This window comes from Mirounga angustirostris, unplaced genomic scaffold (genome assembly GCF_029215605.1).
Source record: "Mirounga angustirostris isolate CCGP_5_RB_7025 unplaced genomic scaffold, mMirAng1.0.hap1 SCAF_2, whole genome shotgun sequence".
Taxonomy (NCBI): domain Eukaryota; kingdom Metazoa; phylum Chordata; class Mammalia; order Carnivora; family Phocidae; genus Mirounga; species Mirounga angustirostris.
The window spans coordinates 81,229,857-81,249,371 of record NW_026991710.1 but is presented as its reverse complement, the minus strand read 5'-3'; the positions used below and the strand labels follow the sequence as shown (position 1 = coordinate 81,249,371).

At 42.2% G+C, this 19,515-nt stretch overlaps 2 protein-coding genes across 11 annotated transcripts in view; both read left to right on the top strand.

Moving 5' to 3' along the window:
• Positions 1–965: 965 nt before the first annotated feature.
• Positions 966–19,515, top strand: part of LOC135363615 (mitotic spindle assembly checkpoint protein MAD2A-like) — a 30,699-nt gene continuing 12,149 nt past the window's right edge. The window contains exons 1-7 of one of the 10 annotated variants that reach the window (XM_064584835.1): positions 966–1,418; positions 6,337–6,709; positions 7,625–7,771; positions 10,743–10,863; positions 12,091–12,194; positions 12,506–12,595; positions 12,903–19,513. In XM_064584835.1, the coding sequence (XP_064440905.1) occupies positions 6,637–6,709; positions 7,625–7,771; positions 10,743–10,863; positions 12,091–12,194; positions 12,506–12,595; positions 12,903–13,039 (672 nt within the window). In that variant the 5' untranslated portion in view covers positions 966–1,418; positions 6,337–6,636 and the 3' untranslated portion in view covers positions 13,040–19,513. Of the gene's footprint in view, positions 1,419–1,723; positions 2,884–6,336; positions 6,710–6,955; positions 7,416–7,624; positions 7,772–10,742; positions 10,864–12,090; positions 12,195–12,505; positions 12,596–12,902; positions 19,514–19,515 lie in introns of those variants that run through there. The other 9 variants (XR_010409472.1, XM_064584836.1, XM_064584834.1 and 6 more) reach the window with 9 other exon arrangements.
• LOC135363534 (rho GTPase-activating protein 20-like) overlaps positions 16,293–19,515 on the top strand; it is a gene marked incomplete at its 3' end in the record, with an annotated part of 41,747 nt that continues 38,524 nt past the window's right edge. The window contains exon 1 of the mRNA XM_064584016.1: positions 16,293–16,492. Coding sequence (XP_064440086.1) covers positions 16,293–16,492 — 200 coding nt within the window. The remainder of the gene's footprint in view (positions 16,493–19,515) is intronic.

Here is a 19,515-nt window from a genome sequence, read left to right as displayed (position 1 = left end):
TAATGTAAGGGGATTAACATAAGAATAAAAAAAAAAATTAAAAAAAAAAAAAAGTATGTCAGCTAAATCACTATGGGTATATCACTGCTAATGGTGTCGTTCACACGTTGTGAAACATACAACTCCATATTTCATTCTGCCCCCAAATTAGGTCATTGCAAAATACCGTTATTAAAACTGCAAATTGCGGGACAAGGAGATGGAGATGAGAACAAAGCAAAAGGAAGACACCAATTCCTTTTTGGAAAGCATGATTGGGATAGGACAAAATAGAGTAGGAAAGCTGAGCCCTTTGAAACGGATACTTTTTTGTGGGGTGTGTGTTAATTCCATTTAAATATAAATGACTAATAAAACTTGGGCTAACCAGTCTGCTCTGTACTATCCCCGGGTAGCGTCTATGCTCTCTAACCTAATTGTACAGAGGTTCCCTTGTCTTCTGACTTCATACACAAACCATGATGATTACTTCAGTTTTACCTTTTCCTTTTCCCAGAAAATCTTGTTGCAGTCATAAAAAGGGAATGTTTGATGCAAAGACGCCTACTTTATAATTATTTGTGGTTATTAACAACATAGTAATTACGGAAATGCCTTTGTTGGAAGTTACCCACCAGGAGCCGCAAATCCGTGGCACACCCCCCCGGGCTGCCTGGGCTCGGAGGAAGGTCGATCCCTGCACCTTCCAGACCCAAGCCCTGGGGAGGAAAGCGAGGCCGGGCGGTCACTGTTCACTCAGACCTGAGAAAAGTCGCCAGGGTAGCCGCACCTCTTACTTTTGGTGGAAGGTTCCCCTAACTCCAGCTTTCAGGACTTGGGATGGGCGCACACATCGCGACTCTCCCTTTCGTACTGTGGGGCACTCTGCGAACACACCCCCAGTCACCTCTGCGCGCTCCCCCGGAACCCGCTCAGCCCACAGCGCACCCCAGCGGCCGAGCGGCCTCCTTCCAGCGGCGGCCACTTAGCGGCCGGAGAGCTCGCCAGTTGCCTCCGCCGCCGCCTTGGAATCTGGGGACCCGACAGACGGCGAGACCCAGCCTCCGCCCGACCCCGGCGAGGCCGCGCGGCTGCTGCGCCTGCCCCACCCGCCGCACCTGGGAGCGGTGATCACCAGGAGAGGTGGGGCGTGGCGAGCGGCTGGCCGGGCGCCGGAGCAGCTTCGCCAAAAGCCAGCCGGACCGGCGCAAGGCGGAGGGGGAGGGTCTCGGGGCAGAGGCCGGCTCCTCCGAGGGAGAGACCCCAGCTGGGGTGGAAAACGGCACAAACCAGCTGCACAGACGCTGGGCGCGGATCATGGAGCGGGCCAGCCCCGGCTCCGGGGAGTCGAAGCTGCAGCGGGACCAGGATTCCGTGGAAGCGTGGCTGGATGATCACTGGGACTTTACCTGCTCTTACTTTGTTAGGAAAGCCACCAGGTAAGAAGAGGACCCCTGGAAGACCCACCCGGGGCGCTGAGAGTGACCTGGGGGCTCATCTCTCTCCCTTACTGAATTTTCCTCTTCCTTTACCATTAAACGACCTCGGTTCCCAGGCCCTTTGCTTTTGAAGTAGGTCTTTGGTCCTGTTAGGGTGTAGACACCTCGACTTTATGGCTAGTACAGTCGAAAAGCCCAAGCGTGGGATTCGATCCAACTTGCTCAAAAAGTTCAATGCAAAAATGTACATGCGGACCCCCCCCCCCCCAACACACACACACACGGCCGGTGAGAGCAAGATTATTCCCTGAGAGCAAGATTATTTACATACATCCGCGCTCACGGGCCTTCCCCCAGCCCTTCTTTAGCCTCCTAGTCCCCCTAAATCTCCTCAGCGAAACCAAAACAGTTTTGAGCCCCTTCCCTGCGGCTCCGGAAGCACCATTTCCAACTCGGTCCCAGCAGCTCCGCTCCTCCCCCGTCCCCCCTCGCCCTGGCCCTTGGCGGGCGGGGAAGTCGGGGTAGGGGCGAGACCACGAGGAGCCCAAAGGCAGCAACATGCCGGAGTCTTCCCAGAGTAAGCGCTGTCGCCTTTTGCCCCTTTCCAGTCCCTTGCTTGGCCCGGCGCTTCCTTTCACTCTCTCTTGCTCCCAAGGCGGCGCCGCTGAAAGGGCTCCGCAGAGGGGTTCGCGGCGCGCACACAAAGGGCGCTGGGGAGGCGCGGCGGGAGCCGACAGCGGGGCGCTGACGGGTCCCGCGCAGCCCCAGCCGACCCCAGAGGCCAGCTCTTCCCGGTCGAGAGCCAAGCGCCGGGCGGCCGCTGCCGAGGGCGGGGAGGAGGGTGCCTGTCCTTTGGGAGGTGGCTGCCCGGGGGGCAGTTGGGGCGCGCGTGGGAAAGGCTCCCGTAGAGTTGGGGAGGAATTGAGGTTGAAGCCGAGGAAGGAGGGGCCGGAGCAGAGAGTGGAGGCGGGCGGATGCCCTGAAGCCTGAGGAGTTGGTGAGAAGCCGCTGCGCGGGCAAAGGCTTCTACACGCGGACTCCGACTGACTCCAGGACGCGCCTCTTTGGAGAAGAGTCCCGGACCCGCCGCCGCCGCCGCCGCCGCCTCCAGGCAGCGGCCGTCGGGCAGCCGGCGCTGGCTGCCTTGGCCGCCAGGAAAGCGCACTCAGGGCGGTGATGGTGGAGCGGCCGGCCGAGGCTCGGCGCTGGGCTCCCCCCCGCCGGCGTTCGGCCTCCGCTCTGCCGGGCGCTCCCCGCCAGGGGGCGGCGCAGCGCGGAGCGAGCGGGCTGCGGCGGGCGGCGGCCCGGTGGCGGGGTCGGTAAGGGAGCAGGCTTGGAGTCACCGCCTCCCCTGGGCACGTCGTCGCCCCCCGGCGCCTCCCGGAGTCCAGAGTCTGCGGAGGCCGCGTGGTCTGCACTTCGACCTTCCTATGTTTGCTGTGTTGCCCTTTGGAGACAAAACAAGGTAGTCCCTTCAGCATCCCCCCACTTGCCACTTTACCTTGGGGGCGCGGGGCTGGGTGCTGGCTGGGGGCGCCCAGCGGGGGCGGGGGGGCAGAGGGATGCTTCATTGAAAATGGACTGTCTGATATTTTTGTCTTCCTTTATTCTCTTACGGTGTATTCCTTTGGGATTTTAGAAGGGGCTCTTTTTAAGGCAGTTTCTCCTAAACGAGTTTGTGTCGATTTCATCCCTTTCGGGGGTTTTGGACCGAGGCGATAGCTTAGGGCAAATCTTATCTCTTCTGTTTAATTACTCCGCCCTCCTTTTAAAGTCCTCTTTCCCCGCTTTGGCTGTCTTCCTTCAAAATCTGAATCTGGAGCAACCAGAGGATAAACCCTGAAAAGAAAAGTGGTTTCTTTTCAAAGGACAGTTTCCTGCGAGTTCGGGGTGAGGCACGAAGGCCATCTAGATCTGGAATTATTGATTGTTGTGGGCCCCCAGTTTTCAAAGGTCACCTGCTACTCCGAGGCCATCTGTCCCTAGTTTCCTTTCACCCTTGCACACTTCCACTTTTCTGCCCCCATTGAATGGGGAGCGGGCAGGAGAGCTGGGCTGATTTTTTTCAGTGTGTCAGGCTGTTCTTTGGAGATGTTCTGTAGGCAGATTATTAGTAGTTGAAAGAAAAAAGTGATTTGTCTTACAAATCAACATCAGTGTCCTCTTCTTTTTTTCCTTCTCTCCCTTTAAACACAGAAACTTAGGATAGTTTGGTGATCTTTTTAAGTAGTCATACATAAGAACACTTCACTCAGAGCCTGCCAAATCTTTGAAAGTAACATTTTATTGGAAGTTAAATGGAAGGGGTTACATTTAATTTTCTTTTCACATTACCTTTTCTCCCAAGTAGCACAGGATTACAGTCCTCATTTCTCAAAGTTACACTTTTCTGTGTAAAATTCAGATCATCTGAAACTCTATATAAAGACTTTTTTAGTTACGGTTTTTATATTATAGTTGATGTTGACAATAGGCTGACCACTTTCTATGACATGTATGTGTATATATATTCTTATATATTTCTAAGAGTTTATGTTGAGTAAAACTTGGAAAACGAAAGTGTAAAATATTTAAGAGTAGTACAGGCCCTCATTAAGTATAAAGTGCTGAAAGTTGTCAGTTTAAAGAATACGATCTAAGAGCTTGTGTGTAGTCAGAGGTTCCTGTTTGGGCTTATATTTGGTGGCATTAACTAGAGATTTAAGATTGAGAGATTAGACAGTAGTTGATTATAAAAATTCCAAACTTCTAAACCCAGTGTGATTCATATGGTTGTGGTAAAAACTTATTGCAGACATTTTAACTTTATAGCTAGGATTTTTTTTTTTTTCTTTTAACTAGAAGCTGTTACTCTGCTTTTATCCTGTTTGTTACACTCTGTAAGTGTAAAATGAGTACTGTGTGTGATTCAGGACCCCATGAGACAGTTCTGTAGAAACATTTAACATGTTTTTAAATTTAAAATAAATTTGGATTCACTTAGATTGGCCATCTGTGCCGGTAAACAGGCATGTTGATGGAACTACTTCCATGCATGACATTCATGCATGCTTTTTTATCCTATTCCCAAACTGAATGATCTGTACTCAGTAGTAGTCACTGAACAGAATGAAGGTTTCTGGCATCCCTAAATTCTCATTTAAATACCCGTGAATTTTGGTTGACCTTGAAAGCAGTTCGGCTGCTATATTACATTGTTTCCTATAACTATCTTCAAATACAGAGCTAAGCACCTAGTTCAAAGCTACAAGCTTGGAGCATAGATGCTTTTTAGTAATCACAGCCTGTTTATGTGAATTTGAGTGTCAGTTGAACAATTCAGAACATAATCTATTGGCATAAAAATTAACTGGAGACTAGTAAACTACAACATATGGAAACTCCCACCCTCACCATTCTAGACAACTTTGCAGTTCTACCCGCCTGAGATACTACTGTGTTAATTAAGGGCTCTAATCTTCATGCATTTGCAAATGAAGGCTTCCGGGTGCTAATGCCACTTTAACAGCTGTTGTTATTCTTGACAGCATATTAAAATAATGTTACCTTTCATTAGTTACTAATCATTTCTGCCATTGTGGGTTATGTTTTAGATCATTTAGTATTGTAGGGGTAACGTGATTGACTTCTTATTGCTTTGTTTTGTACTAGGCAAAAGCTTGAGAATATTTGACATATAATGGAAATAGGAGTTACTAATGAGGACCAGTTTGACCGCTTGGATCAAAGTCCAGAAACCGAAGTTTTACACTTCCATGTAACTTTCTATGAGAGACTTTTTACTTGACACTGCAAAACTGTGCTGAATTAGTTGACATTCTGGGTCCTGTGTTTGAGACTTTTTTCTTTTCTCTTTTCTTTCTTTCATATTTTTTTCTTATCTCTAAAAGCTGTAACATTTTTATTGGCAAGATATTTGTATTAAAATCAGATGATGGATATAAAATAAATATTGCCATCCACTTTTTAAAAACACTGTTTCTGTAATTACATAGGAATATCGTTTTCAGTTTTCAAACAAATGATTTGTTAAGCATATTTTATTAAGCTGTCAGTAGTGTTGAAGATAATAAAACCCTGTGGTTATTGACTCAGTGTGACTTTAATATTATTTATAATATTTTTTATGATGGTAATTCTGATGCAGTAATGACCTTTTCTTTTTGTATTGTTTATAAACAGGGTTCATATGTGTATCAGATTCTTTCCTCCTAAAAGAAGCTGTAGGAGCCCTTATAATGATGTTTCTCATTGCCCTTCTATCGCTAGTGTTCTCAGGGTTTCAAATTCAGATCCGTTTTAGAGTCTGCAATGCAAGGTCATGATTCCTAACAATGTGGTAGAATTAATGCAGTGGCAATTATTCATATTTGCATATCTCAAAATAAATCTATTTGCTTAGCTAACAAAAACTTAAGTAGGCATATAGTACAATTCAGTAGCTTTTTTTCAGATCTGTGAAAATGGCTGATATTTTCATAAGATCATGTTTTCAACACCTCAAGGTGTACAATTTTTAGCATTTTGAATATGGTGTGCAACAAAATTTTCTTTTAAAGTAATTCCACGTAAATATTTAAGTATTTAAAATATCTGAAACTGACCCTCCCCCCTCTCATGTGCTCTCTCTCATTCTCTCTCTCTCAAATAAATAAATTCTTTTTTTTTTTTTAAGGTTTTTATCCATTTATTTGACAGAGAGAGACAATGAGAGAGGAAACACAAGCAGGGGGAGTGGGACAGGGAGAAGCAGGCCCCCCGCGGAGCAGGGAGCCCGATGCGGGGCTCGATCCCAAGACCCTGGGACCACGACCTGAGCTGAAGGCAGACGCCCAACGACTGAGCCACCCAGGCGCCCCAATAAATAAAATCTTTAAAAAAAAAACCCAAACCAGGTTTTGGCGTCTTCTTCCCTCAGGCCGGTCTAGTAGACCACAACTACACACGCCCAGCCGGGACCCTGCGGAGCTTGACCACCCAGAACTGGGCGACCACGCCTACCCCCTGCGCCTGCGGACAGGCCAGCTCCGAAAAGCGCCCAGAGGACCTGCAGGCCCCGCCCCACGGGGCGGGGCCTAGAGGCTCATCGCGCCTGCGCCGAGGCCCGAGGGCGTGCTGCGCCGTTACTTTTGAAACGAGTGGCGGGGAACTGCTGTGGGCGTCTCCGCCGTCGCTCTCTGCCGGGGGGAAGCGCACTCCTTCGTCTGTAGGACTGGCCATGGCGCTGCAGCTCTCCCGGGAGCAAGGCATCACCCTGCGCGGGAGCGCCGAAACCGTGGCCGAGTTCTTCTGTAAGTCCTCCTCGCGCAGGCCGGAGGGCGGGGTGAACTGAGGCCAGGCCGCCCGGTAGGCCCGTGGCTCAGCCACGGAGGCGGGGGAAGCGGTAGGGGGCGGAGGGGAGGCCGCGAGGCCGCGAGGCCGAGAATTAAGCTCTCTCTGCCCCAGCCTCCTGCCCGGCGGGAGAATCTAGGAAGAAGCGGATGCAGACGCCGCCTCCGGGCTCCTTGCTAATGGTGGAGCTTGAGGCCTAGGTGCTGCTGAGGCCTGCGGCGCGATGTAGCCCCTCCACCTGCAGCGTTGCTTTCAACTACAGAGCCAGGCCCTTTCCGCCCGCCCCCAGCCTCCGCGACTTAAGAGGGCGTAGGGCCGGGGTGGGGGCCACGTATATTTTTAACAACCCCTCGGCCCCTCTTTGATTCTGGTATTGGCGGTGATGGACTAGATTTAGGAAACGCCATTCCGGACCAGGACAGTTGTGCCTTCTGATAGAATCTGGCAGGACTTGTGAGGAGAAAAGGAGGAAAAAGAGGGAAAGGTTTGCTGAGAGCATTGCAGAGAACAGTTAATCAGTTGCTAACTGAGATGCAAAAGCCTATTTTGACACCCTCTAACCACATAATCTGAATTGGGACTTGGATTACAGTGAGTTGTAGTACTACTTTGACAGTAGATTAATGCCGTTTGGCGCTTTTCTCTTTTTTTGCCACAGAAATGCAGGTATCGTGTTCTCTCTTAATTAGAAGCAAGGTTTTAAGAATGTTTAATGCCACTTTTTACCTACTCTGCTTTCAGCAAAACACCCACAAACACGTTAAGGCATTTATGGTTTTATACCATTAATGAAACGTAGCCACATCTAAATATGTTTTATTTTCCAGAGTTACAAAGTGATAATGACTTTTCTTTAACATTCCTTTTGTTTCCAGCATTTGGCATCAACAGCATTTTATATCAGCGTGGCATATATCCATCTGAAACCTTTAATAGAGTGCAGAAATATGGACTCACCTTGCTTGTAACAACGGATCCTGAGCTCATAAAATACCTAAATAATGTGGTGGAACCGCCGAAAGGTATTTAATTGTTGCAAACCATTTTGAGTTTTGCAGGCCTTGTAGAAACCCATATTTTCTGGCATCTTGGTGGTCATTTTTCAGCTCTGTACAAAAAGGTATAAAACACTACAGCCTCAAATATAGTGATTCTTAATTGGAAGGAAGCAAATAATATATAAATTGAAAGAAAGTCCACCCTTCCCATACTGCAGTTTGAGTGGGTTGAATATTTTGATATTAGGAATCTGATATGGCTTCACAAAACTGTCTCCATCAACTTCCTTAGAAATGATTTTTGCAGTTCATGTAGCCAGATGGAACAAGTTGGAATTTTCTGTCCTTATGATGGTGTTCACTATCGGAGAAAAATCCACTGTATATTTTTAACATATATTTTCTGTAACTGCCTAGAGTTTAAAGCCATCATTACTTAAAGGAAAATAAAATTGGATCCAACCTGGAAACTAAACTTAAAGAAAAGAACTACTAAGTAATAGAGCACCCAGTAGAGTTTTATTTTTTATATATTTCCATTTGTCTTTTTTAAAATCCTGCCTTTAATCAGTAAGCCTTTTCTATCTGAACACTCACTGTTTTTCTTTAGCTCAAGAAATTACTGTATTGAATCAATACTTGTTCTCCATCTATTCCTTTTTCCCCTCATATTTTTCTCTACTTAGGATTCTCACTTCTAATTTTTCTGTTGTAGGATGTTTCTCCCTAGCTCCCCATTTGATCTTCCAAAACTAGTTCCAAAAAACACTAGTCATCTTTTTTTCTTAATTCATGAGTCATATATATTTCTTTGTATCAAGTAGCTTTATTTTTAAAATTAGATTAATTGGGTTTTTTTTTTTGGATTATCTTCAGGGCTAAAAAGTAAGATTATTAGTAAGCAACTAATAATCTATATCATCTTAATTTGATGGAGAAGCAAACCCCACCTAAGCTACTGGTTTTTGGGTTGTCTCCTTTAAGACTACACTGAGGATATTTCTTCACCTCGGATGTATGCAGACCTTCCTCTTTAATTTCTCCCTTTTATTTTAGTTAAAATGGAGGAATTGCTCTTCTTAGAGGCAAATTGTTCAATCTGAATCCCCATTCTTCTAGCCTTAAGGATTTTATCCTAGTTCTTCTCTGGTATTTTTGATTTCTTTGTTTTGATCTCTCTTCAGTTTTAAAAGAAAAAAATTTCCACCCACCCCAAATCCTTAAGTTACTACCCAATTTCTTCCTTTTCAGAGCTAAATTGAGAAAAAGTTGATATATGTCAAGAAAAAGTTGATACATACGACAGCCCGTGTCTAGCAAGTGGCTATTTTTGTACTGCCTGCAAACTAAGAATGTTTTCAGATTTTTTTTTTTTTAAGATTTTATTTATTTGAGAGAGAGAATGAGATAGAGCATGAGAGGGGGGAGGGTCAGAGGGAGAAGCAGACTCCCTGCTGAGCAGGGAGCCCGATGCGGGACTCGATCCCGGGACTCCAGGATCATGACCTGAGCCGAAGGCACTCGCTTAACCAACTGAGCCACCCAGGTGCCCTGTTTTCAGATTTTTAAAGGGCTGTTTTTTAAAGACTATGCAACAGAGACCTAGGTGGCCCACAAACCCTAAATATTACAAAATTGTTTTGTCTCTTAAAAAAAGAAAAAAAAACACTACAGATTCCTGAGTATACTATCCCAATTTCCAAGATTAATTCAGGGCTTGTCCTGAGGCCCTCTTCTCACTATAATCTCTCTCTAGGATGATCTCTGACATGTACATAGCTTCACTAACAACCTTGGTGTAGTTGACTCACAAATGTACATCCAACCCAATTCTCCTAATTGTGCTCATATATTTCGTGGCTCCGTTGATATCTTCATCTGGCTATCCCAGTGATACCTGAAAACTAAACTTAAGGCGCTCCTGGCTGGCTCAGTCAATGGAGCATGCAACTCTTGATCTCGAGATATTAAGTTCCAGCCTCATGTTGGGTGTGGAGATTACTTAAAAATAAAATCTTAAAACTTAAGCATCATCTCCCATTTGCATTCTTTTTCTCAGTGAATGGATCAGCCATCCAACTAGCGATATAAACTAGGAAGTTGGGAGCTATCTCAGTCTTTCTTCTTGCTTACTCATAAGTAGTCAATAAATCCTAACAGTTTTAACCATGAAGTCTCTTGAATCTATCTACTGATCCATCTCTACCAGCTTATCCTTCTCTAAGCCTTCATTACCTCTTGCTTGAATTGCTAATTAATTGGTGTCTCTAGATCCCCTCTTTACCTCTACTCTGCTTTCCACATCACAGCCAGAAGGATAGTTCTGAAATACAAATTTAATTACATCACACCATACTTCAAATACAGTAATGACTTCCCTGGTTCTTGAAGTGTAACTTCTTTAATTTGGCCCATATGGCCTTGCATGGTCTGACCCCTGTGTATCCTACACAAACTGACCTTGTTCATTCTCCCCTTTCTTTACTGCAGTTGTATTACCCTTCTTTCAATCCTCTGGTCAGATGCTCTTCCCTTTTCAATATTTAAGACCTGTACTCTTTTCTGTATCATTTTGCATATTTAATGATAATTTATTTGTAGAACTGAAGTTAAGTGAGAACTCCCTGAGTGAGTCCAATTTTCCTCTCTTATGCTCTCATTGCGTCACATACTGCACCTTCATAGCGTTTACCACAATTAGAATCTTATATTTATCGGTGCAGTGATTAGATTAATGGCCATCTCCTGCATCTTACTTGGATTAGGGTGTACTTCCTGTTTTCTACTCTGTCTTCAGCACTCAGTACTATATCTGGTACAAATACTGAGAATTTGAAAACAGGAGCTAGGTTATTGTGGGGCAGGTTTTCTGTACAGGTTGGCAGAGTTCCAAAATACTAGCGGTAGGAATTTGCTGAGGATAGAAAGTGAGACCTGGGAAGAGAGTTGTTTTGTAATGCAGTGAAACAAAAAAGATTCCTTGTTATGTATTGAGATTGGTTATACAAGTGTTCAGTTCAGAAACTGGTGGTTGTCATCTCAAATATTGAAAGTGGTGAGGTACTTGAAAGGTGGCAATTTGATATTGAGTGTGACAAGACTGCCAAAGATGACAGGTAAGTATGAAGTAAATTGCTTCCATTTTTACAGATCTTTTTCCAAAACTGTTTTCTTTTACTAGATGAGTTCTACTTATATTGAACTAGTTTCATATAAAGTAGTTTGTTTCTAAGTATGTTAGATGTGACCTTTAATCTCCTGTGGAGAAGGATTGGGCTCACAAATTGTGCTCACGAAAGAATTTTGCCTATCACGGACTTTTAACATAATTGCGCTTAGGCTAAATCCATAAATTTCAAACTTTAGTGTTTATGATGCTATATGTAAAGCTACCATGCTGTCCGTCCTAGGTGGGCCATTTCATGAATTGTAGAAAGGTACTTTTAACCATGAAGTATTATCCTAGACTTTCTCCCAGCTTACTGTGCAGCTCTACTGTATTTCATTTAATGCTACAAACTTCTTAGACACTCCCCCCCTTTTTTTTTTTTTTTAGGATTTTATTTATTTATTTAATAGAGCATGCGAGAGAGGGAACATAAACGGGGAGTGGGAGAGGGAGAAGCAGGCTTCCCGCCAAGCAGGGAGCCCGATGTGGGGCTCAATCCCAGGACCCGGGAATCATGATCTGAGCCAAAGGCAGTCGCTTAACTACCTGAGCCACCCAGGCGCCCCTCTTTAGACACTTATTAAACTGAAGTTTTTAGATTATCTGGATGGGAGATGCCCATCATTATATGCTAATTTCTAGCATCGTCCTAGGCATGCTTACCTGTAAACTCTGAACTATCTCTCATAATGAAATGATGGAGTTTGCTCCTGAAGCCTTTGGTCTGTTTTAGAAAATGTTTAATTATTAACGCCATACACGATTAACATCTTATTTGAGGCAATAGGAAATTAGACATTTAGGCATTACTAAAAATGCCAAAATGATTATACCGATTCAATATTTTAGATACTGCTTGTTATCTTTATTTTAAGACATGCTGAAGCTTTCCTGACTTGAAGTACTTGGCAGGTTTTCTAGTCATCTGTTATTTAATGACCTGATACTAAGAACAACCCTAAAAAATGATTGGAAGGATAAATGAAATAATAGAGATACATATTGGGCCTACTAAGTTTCTTAAGGACATATATTTATTTTCATTTAAAAAAAAAAACTCCTTTTGAATGCATTACTTATTTGATTTTGGAAGCATTTAATCAGATAAATAATCTTACCTGTGTTTCAAATAACTTGTTAAAACTTAAAATGAATTAATTGGTTTCTTTGATAGTGCACCCAGAGAAAAGTCTCAGAAAGCTATCCAAGATGAAATCCGTTCAGTGATCAGACAGATCACAGCTACGGTGACATTTCTGCCACTATTGGAAGTTTCTTGTAAGTATTATACAACTTCACACTGGCTTAAATTTGTTGTGGAAAAGACTAAGCTACTACTTTAAGAATTAACGCGCTCATTAAGTTTTTTCTTAATTATAAATGTCATGTTATATGAATGAGAAAAGTGTGATAAAGCTAAAGTAATGCTATTTGCATTTTATTTACAAGTGCTGAAAAGGAAAGCAATGAAAGTATTCTACAGTACTCACTCTTGAATATTTTGATGTAATTTCTTTCATTTTATTTTCTACACATTTCTATGTATATAATTAAGATTTATAGCTATAATTGTGTCTTTGTTTTCTTAGTTACTCCTTCATTCATCAGATATATCCTAAATACCTACTACATGCGAGATGCTGTTCTGGGCACTGGGATACAGCTGTCACAGAACCAAGGTATTATCTTTTCTATGGCTTAGATTCATGCTGTCTCATGATTAATTTTATACTTTCTGCAAATATTTTTAGTGGTTTTCTCTTTAAAAAAAAAAAAACTTGAGTTTTTCATAAAGTAAAAGGAGTACAGTGTTTTCTGTACTAAAATTTCCATTGAGGAAAAGCAATTAGTTAATATAATTGATTAGAGATCAAGGTAAACTAGCTTTTCTGACACTATAGATGGTTCAAATGTGAAAGACACAGGAAGGGTGGTTGTACTTTAGAAAAAAATAATTGTACTTTAATGATCTTATCCCCAATTTAGGTTCATTTGATCTACTGATACATACAGACAAAGATTTGGTTGTACCTGAAAAATGGGAAGAGTCGGGACCACAGTTTATTACCAATTCTGAGGAAGTCCGTCCCTTCGTTTATTTACTACTACAATCCACAAAGTAAATAGCATGGTGGCCTACAAAATTCCTGTCAATGACTGAGGATAAGATAAGGACAGTGATGTACTTATAACTCTCAGATGTGGTTTTCCTGAAACCAAGTCAACTATAGTTGATACATTTTGTTTCACTGGTTAATTTTTAGATGGGGAAACTTAACATTATACTTCTATTGAACTGTGCATAATTGTTCCATTTTTTGGTACCTGTATGACTTTATACAGGGTTGGTATAAATTATTGCACATTGTTCAGAAGGGAACTAGCAGATTACATCAACATTGTTAATGTCAATTCCTTTAAAGGTGGTAACTGTAGATGGAAAGCTTTTGCCTAAAGCTAAATGCCTTCTTAAACCTTTTGGTCAAGTACCTTGATTCGGAATATAGGTAGGGAGATATTTAAATATAAAATACAGCAAAAGAAGTCCGAATATTCAGAGTCTTTGTTTAGATCCTGAAATTATCTAATGATAATCTGTAAGTAATGAAATACTTCTCCTGTTAGGTCCTTTTGCCATTTATTTTATTTGTATATTTTCTGTATTAAAAGCATTTCCAATTATTTGATTTTAATTTATATAACTTGAACTTACAAAGCTATGTATATTGCCACTGTTTAAATTCCTGTGATACAGAACACTTAAACATTTCTTTTTATGTTTTATAAAATCAAGCTTTAAATGATGTAATAAAGTTAAGTATGTATATTTTAATTTGTCTTAACATATTTTTATATTGGTGTGGTATTAACACAGTTAAATAGTAGGATGGATTCAGTATAGCAAATAATATCTTGTACCTACCAGGGCCTAAGAATACAAACTTGAGTCAGTCTGGAGGTGCTTTCAATTTAATGGACAAGCTTTGATTATACCCCTTTAATCTTATAACTGTGGACTTAAAATAAGCATCATTGTTTGTATAAAATAATACATGTCATTTGTTAGCGTATGTTGGGCTGTAGAACTTTTCTATACTCCTAGCCTTATTGCTAGCCTAGTCTTCCTTATTTTGCCAAGGTCAGTTGAAGGCAGACTTCTAAAAAGTCTCTTCTAATCTCTGTTCTAAATCTTATCTCATTTTGTAATAATTAAGTGCTTAGTATCAGGCACTGTTCTAAGCTCTTTATATGTATTAACTCGTTAATCTTCACTATAAAGTAAAAACACATAGCCTGTATCCATTCCTTCAAAAATTACAAAGTGAACACCTGTTAACGTGCCACGTATTGGGATGAATGAAACAGGGTCCTGGCCTTTCTGAAGTTTGAGATATGAAGGAGAGGAAAGTACATGGCAAGCTTCCAAGAAGTAACTACACAGATTTATCACATATGTATTTGTCTTTGTTATTTCACCTGAATGATCTGTTTGATCCTGTTGCCTGCTTGTTAAGAATAAAGGGCAATTCTCTCACTACAAGACAAGTGTAGGTCCCCGTATTTGATGATGGGTGTAGTGAATGCTGTTGCGAAAGCCCATTCCCTTGAGAGTTGAAGCTATCTAATTTTAGAGGTCCACCCACAACTCTTGCCTGAATAAGAAAAGTAGTTATGCAGAAATGGAAATGATTTTGAATTAGGTATGGTCAAGAGTCTGGTTTTCCAACATGAGATATAGTACAAAGTGGTCACTAGTAAGATTAAAACATTTGAATTCTTGGCTGTACATAACCTTCATAACATGACACATTAGGTTGAGAAAGAAAGCAGAAATGGAAGTTCAGTAGAAATATGGAGAGAGTTGAAAATTCTGGAACTACTTTTGGGACAAAAGTTTGAAATTCTTTTCAGAAAGCAGTAACTGCTTTAGGAAACACAATGCCTCTGCTAAATGGCCGGAAATAATGTGGTTCTTCCCCCACAAAAGCTCACTGGTAGCAACTTTCTTAATATATCATTGATAATACTTAAATTTCTGTCATTTGTGTTTTTATTTACCAAATTAAATGACCCTAATATTATCACTTTTAATTTGTGATTTCTAACATTGCTAATTTCCCCCCCTTATAGATTATGTATCATTTAAGAAATACAAATACAAAGCTATGAGCTTTGTTGGTAAAGCTCAATTGGAAAAGCTTTGGCCTATGGCTCCAGCTAAACTTGTCCTGCCTTCTTTCCTCTACCTTGAAGCTCACCTTAGGAGGGAGATATTTAAACCAACAGGTTCAAGAATTGGGAATGACTGATGAGTACTGGGTGTTACATGTAGGTGATGAATCACTAAATTCTCCTGAAACTAATATTACAGTATATGTTAATTAAGTAGAATTTAAATAAAGATTTGCTAGGAAAAAAAAAAAAACAAAACGTGCGTGACTTCCATACCATGTGAAACAGAGAAGCCAAGATTCCAAGAGAGTCTGATAGGCCTCTGATAGGCCTGGCCTGGACTCTGACTCGGTTTTGCTTACCATAGGTACAGGAATGAAAACAACATGTTCCGATTGGGCCTGTCGAGGTCTGAAACAGAGCCCCAGATGGGACTGAACCACACCCGGTCTTCAGGACTCTTCTCCCAGTGTCATCAATTGGACAGGGAAGTCAAGCCTGGATGGGAATTTTACACAGAGGTATAACGATCTCATGTTTTAGTTGGCTTTCGCTTCATAGCAAACAACCATAGAATAACCGTAAGCATTTTTTTTTTTTCCTGTAAGTCTGTGGATTATCTGGGGTGCTTGTTTTATTCTCATGCAAATCTGCAGGTCACATGTTTCATTCTACCATTGAAGGGGCAATAGCTAGCCAGGACTTTTAAAGCTTAGTTTCCAAACTTTGACACTGACATTTTTGCCCACATTCCACTGATTTTGGCCAAGTCTTGTGGCTGAGCCAAACTTCAGTGGGGCAGGGAAGTATACTCCTCCCATGGAGTTGGGGAAAGGGGTATGTGAAAATGTGATGAAAGTGATAATATTATTATTAGACAGGACAGATCAGAATAGCTATAATGCCGCATTGTAACTCATTTTCCACCAGATGTCACTAATGCTGCAATATTCAAATTAAGGTGAACTTTTGACTTTAAAGGCTGTAATATTCAGCTTTTCTTACTGGAAATTAACAGTGGGATTTCTGGCTACAAAAATATAGACATCCAAGGAAGGAAATACAGCATCTGTAGTTGGCTAAGCACTTCACATGAATTATTTAATTTAATTCTCATGCTTTAGTGCACAAGTAGAATTGCGGAATCAGCGGGCGTGCAAACTGCACTACATTTTTTAGAGTTTAGATGGGTCTCTTCTGTCCATGACCAAGGAAGCTCATCTGGCTCCTCAGCAAGCACATCAAAAGGAGTGTTTCTTCACCCGTTTCCTAATGGCTCTTACCTTTGACATCCTCTTAGCAATTGAGTGTCCAGAGCAAACTGGTTTTCATTTACTCCGCTTTACAAAACTCTACGTCTCTTTGGGTGCATTTGTATTTACACTTTCCTCAGATGACTTCCTGTAACTTATCCATATTGTGCAAAGAATAAATCAAGTGTGCATTTGTGAGCAGTTGTGAAACACTTTACCCACTAGTCAAAAGAATTGTTCGTTAAGTAACCTCAGTTACTCTTTAGGGAATTAATTTTTGGCTAAAGTTGTAAATAATAATTTCTTATTCTTGTTTTAATTAAATATGTGAAATTAGATTTTAAGTTATTTTGTTCAGTGTAACCGTGATAAAAACTTGTGTTGGAATAACTATGGAATAGAAATGCTGCTAAATTCCAAATTTTATGAGCTACATTTTCTAAGAACAGATCTTTAAAGATCTTTCCATTCTTCACGAACATGGCTTTGAAAGCCAGCAGTATTAACTGATGCTTATTAAAAAAAATCTAGTTGGGAAAGCTACTTAATCTTCATTAGAGTTGACAATGCTGTTCCAATCTGGCAAAAACACTGTAGCCTTAGCAACAAAACTATTAGAAAAGGCCTAGAGAGAAAAATGTCAAGAGTTGACCCTCTGATTACACAAGTCAGTTTATGTTACCGTTTCACCTATTTTTGTGCTCTTACCATTTGATCTATTTTTATACTAGAGAAACATCATTTCATTTATTTGTATAAAGTCCATTGTCATCTGCGTTTATCTGCACCATTTTGCTATGCAAGCTTGTTTGCACAAAGGTACACATCCTATCAAAATCTTTATTGTTTTGGCATTTTATCTGTGCTGAAAAAGGCCTCTGAATATAAGCACGACCGCTCAGGCTCCACTTCCATGCAAGGGAAAGATGCCAAACCTCTTTAAAAACTATCTAGATAGGGACATGCCCAGTGGATACCTAGACATGGATGTGAATTTCTTTCTGAATGGCAGTCTCGCTGACTCACACGCATTTCCTTTAATCCTCACAACAACCCTAGGAAGGTTATTGTTGCCATTTTACACACGTAAAACCTGAGATTCAGGGAGCCTAGGTAATTTGCCCAACTTCAAACATCCAGAATCTGTCCCCAGGCCCGACCCCAAGGCCAATATTCTTTCTAGTATATCTCCTTGCTTCTCAGAGACTAGGGAACAAAGGAGGGTGCCCCTGCTCCAGTGTGCACAGACTCAGCCAAAAAGACTAGACTGCTACATGACTCTAACCCCAAGTTGGGGAAGGAGAACTCAACAGTATTTTGAGTATCAAGTTTCATTAATTTTTTAAAAAACACTTTTTCATAACAAGCGATCATTAAATGTTTATATACACACAGTATTTTGCTGTACCATAGCTGCATGCATCTTCTTCCATCAACATTTTCTTCTCTCATTCTTTCACTTGTTTTTGTAACTACATGCTGTGTTGGAATTTGAACGAGTGAGAAATAGAGGAGACAGAAGGCGATTGAGATGTATGTTATCATCCAAATCATGGGGTTCCCTAGCAAAGCTGGGTAGAGTGAGGCTTAGATCTCAAGCAGAAACAGGGTTTGCTACTACACCTCCAGAAATGAGCCGGGAATGGCCAGGCAACTGCAGGCATCCTCGCGCAAGCCCACTCCAACATGGGAGCAAGAAGCCCTGCGTCCTGAACGCCAAGGGCACAATAAGAAAGCACTTGACTCGAACTCCTATAAGTCTTAGAAAGGTCTTTTCTCTGTTGCTTGGAATGGTGTGAGAGAGACAGTGGAGAGAGGGGCCCCAGATCTCTGCCCAACAGCACCTTCTGTCATCAGGATTGGAATGGAGACCTGGAGAGTGGAGTAGCATGCATCCCTCTCGTTGAATATTTGCCAGCTTTTTAAGCTTTTTAGTGTATTACACTGTGCGTTCCACGGGCGTCCTGTGAGTTGCTTTAGGTAGCATGCTCACGGGCATTTTTTTTTTAATTTTAGTAACTATGTATTTTAATCTGTATTCAGAAAAACGTATAACATGTTCTAACACATTACCATGAGCGAAGATTCTAAAGTCCACTCTGAATGTTTAAAGAAAAACATATCAGTATTTTGTATGGATGATGCAAATGTAGACAAGGTAAGAAGGCCGCGCACACACGATGGGAGGCTGAGAACCAATGTCGTAGCCCTTTGTGCTCCAGCCTCCGAAGGGAGCCAGGGCAGCAGTCCCCTTAGCGGAGCCGCGCCTGCTCCCGCTACTGCTGCGCTCACACACGCCTGAACTCGCCTCCTCCCCACAGAGTCCTTCTGGAACTGCTGAAGGGCATCTTGCTTTCTGCCCACAAAAGACTCCGGCCCCATGAGTCCGGTAGAACGCCATGCAGCACGCTAAGCTGAAAGTTAACTCTCCGGTCCATTTCGTATCACTAATTAGGTCCAGTCATGTTGTCCAAAGTGGCTCACCAGACTTTGATGAAATGAACACAGAGACTGTATCCACACGAAAATGTCCCAAATTTGAACAATAGGACACTCTTTGTTTATGACTCCACTTCCCCCCAAACTAAATCCCCTCACAAAAGCCCATAGAAATTAAAGTCCAAGTGCCTTCATTCTCAATCGTATACAGTTGGCTCAGTGTCAGCCAGAGGCTTTTACGCAGAGCCTGGGTTCCGGTAGCTGTAGCGGTGTCCTGGGATTTCACAGGAATGGGCGTAGCTTCTTCAGCCTCTTCAAAGTTGGTTCGAACCTTGAATTAGTTCTAGTCTCCAAGGGCCCAGCAGTCACAAAAGAGACTGCATCTCCCCTATAGAAGTTGTCACAAACAAAACTGTGGTCCCCCAATTAAGTGAATAGGTAATGGCGTGGCAGGTAACTTAGTGCTCCCTCTATTGGAGACAGCGAGGACCTGGGAACTGTTGGGTTTCAGTCCCAGGGCAAGCCAGCCAGAGGCACCCGCCTTGAGTCCACAGCCTGTGAGTCCGTATTCACTGAGCACACAGCGCCCAGCAACCGTTGTGCTTCCACATGTTTAATATGTGTGTGTATTTCTTTGTGTTTGTTGTTGTTACTGTTTTGTTTTGGTGACTCGTGTGTAGTCATCTCCCATATATATTGCCTACTTTCAGGGAGGGACCTTTTCTTTTTTTTTT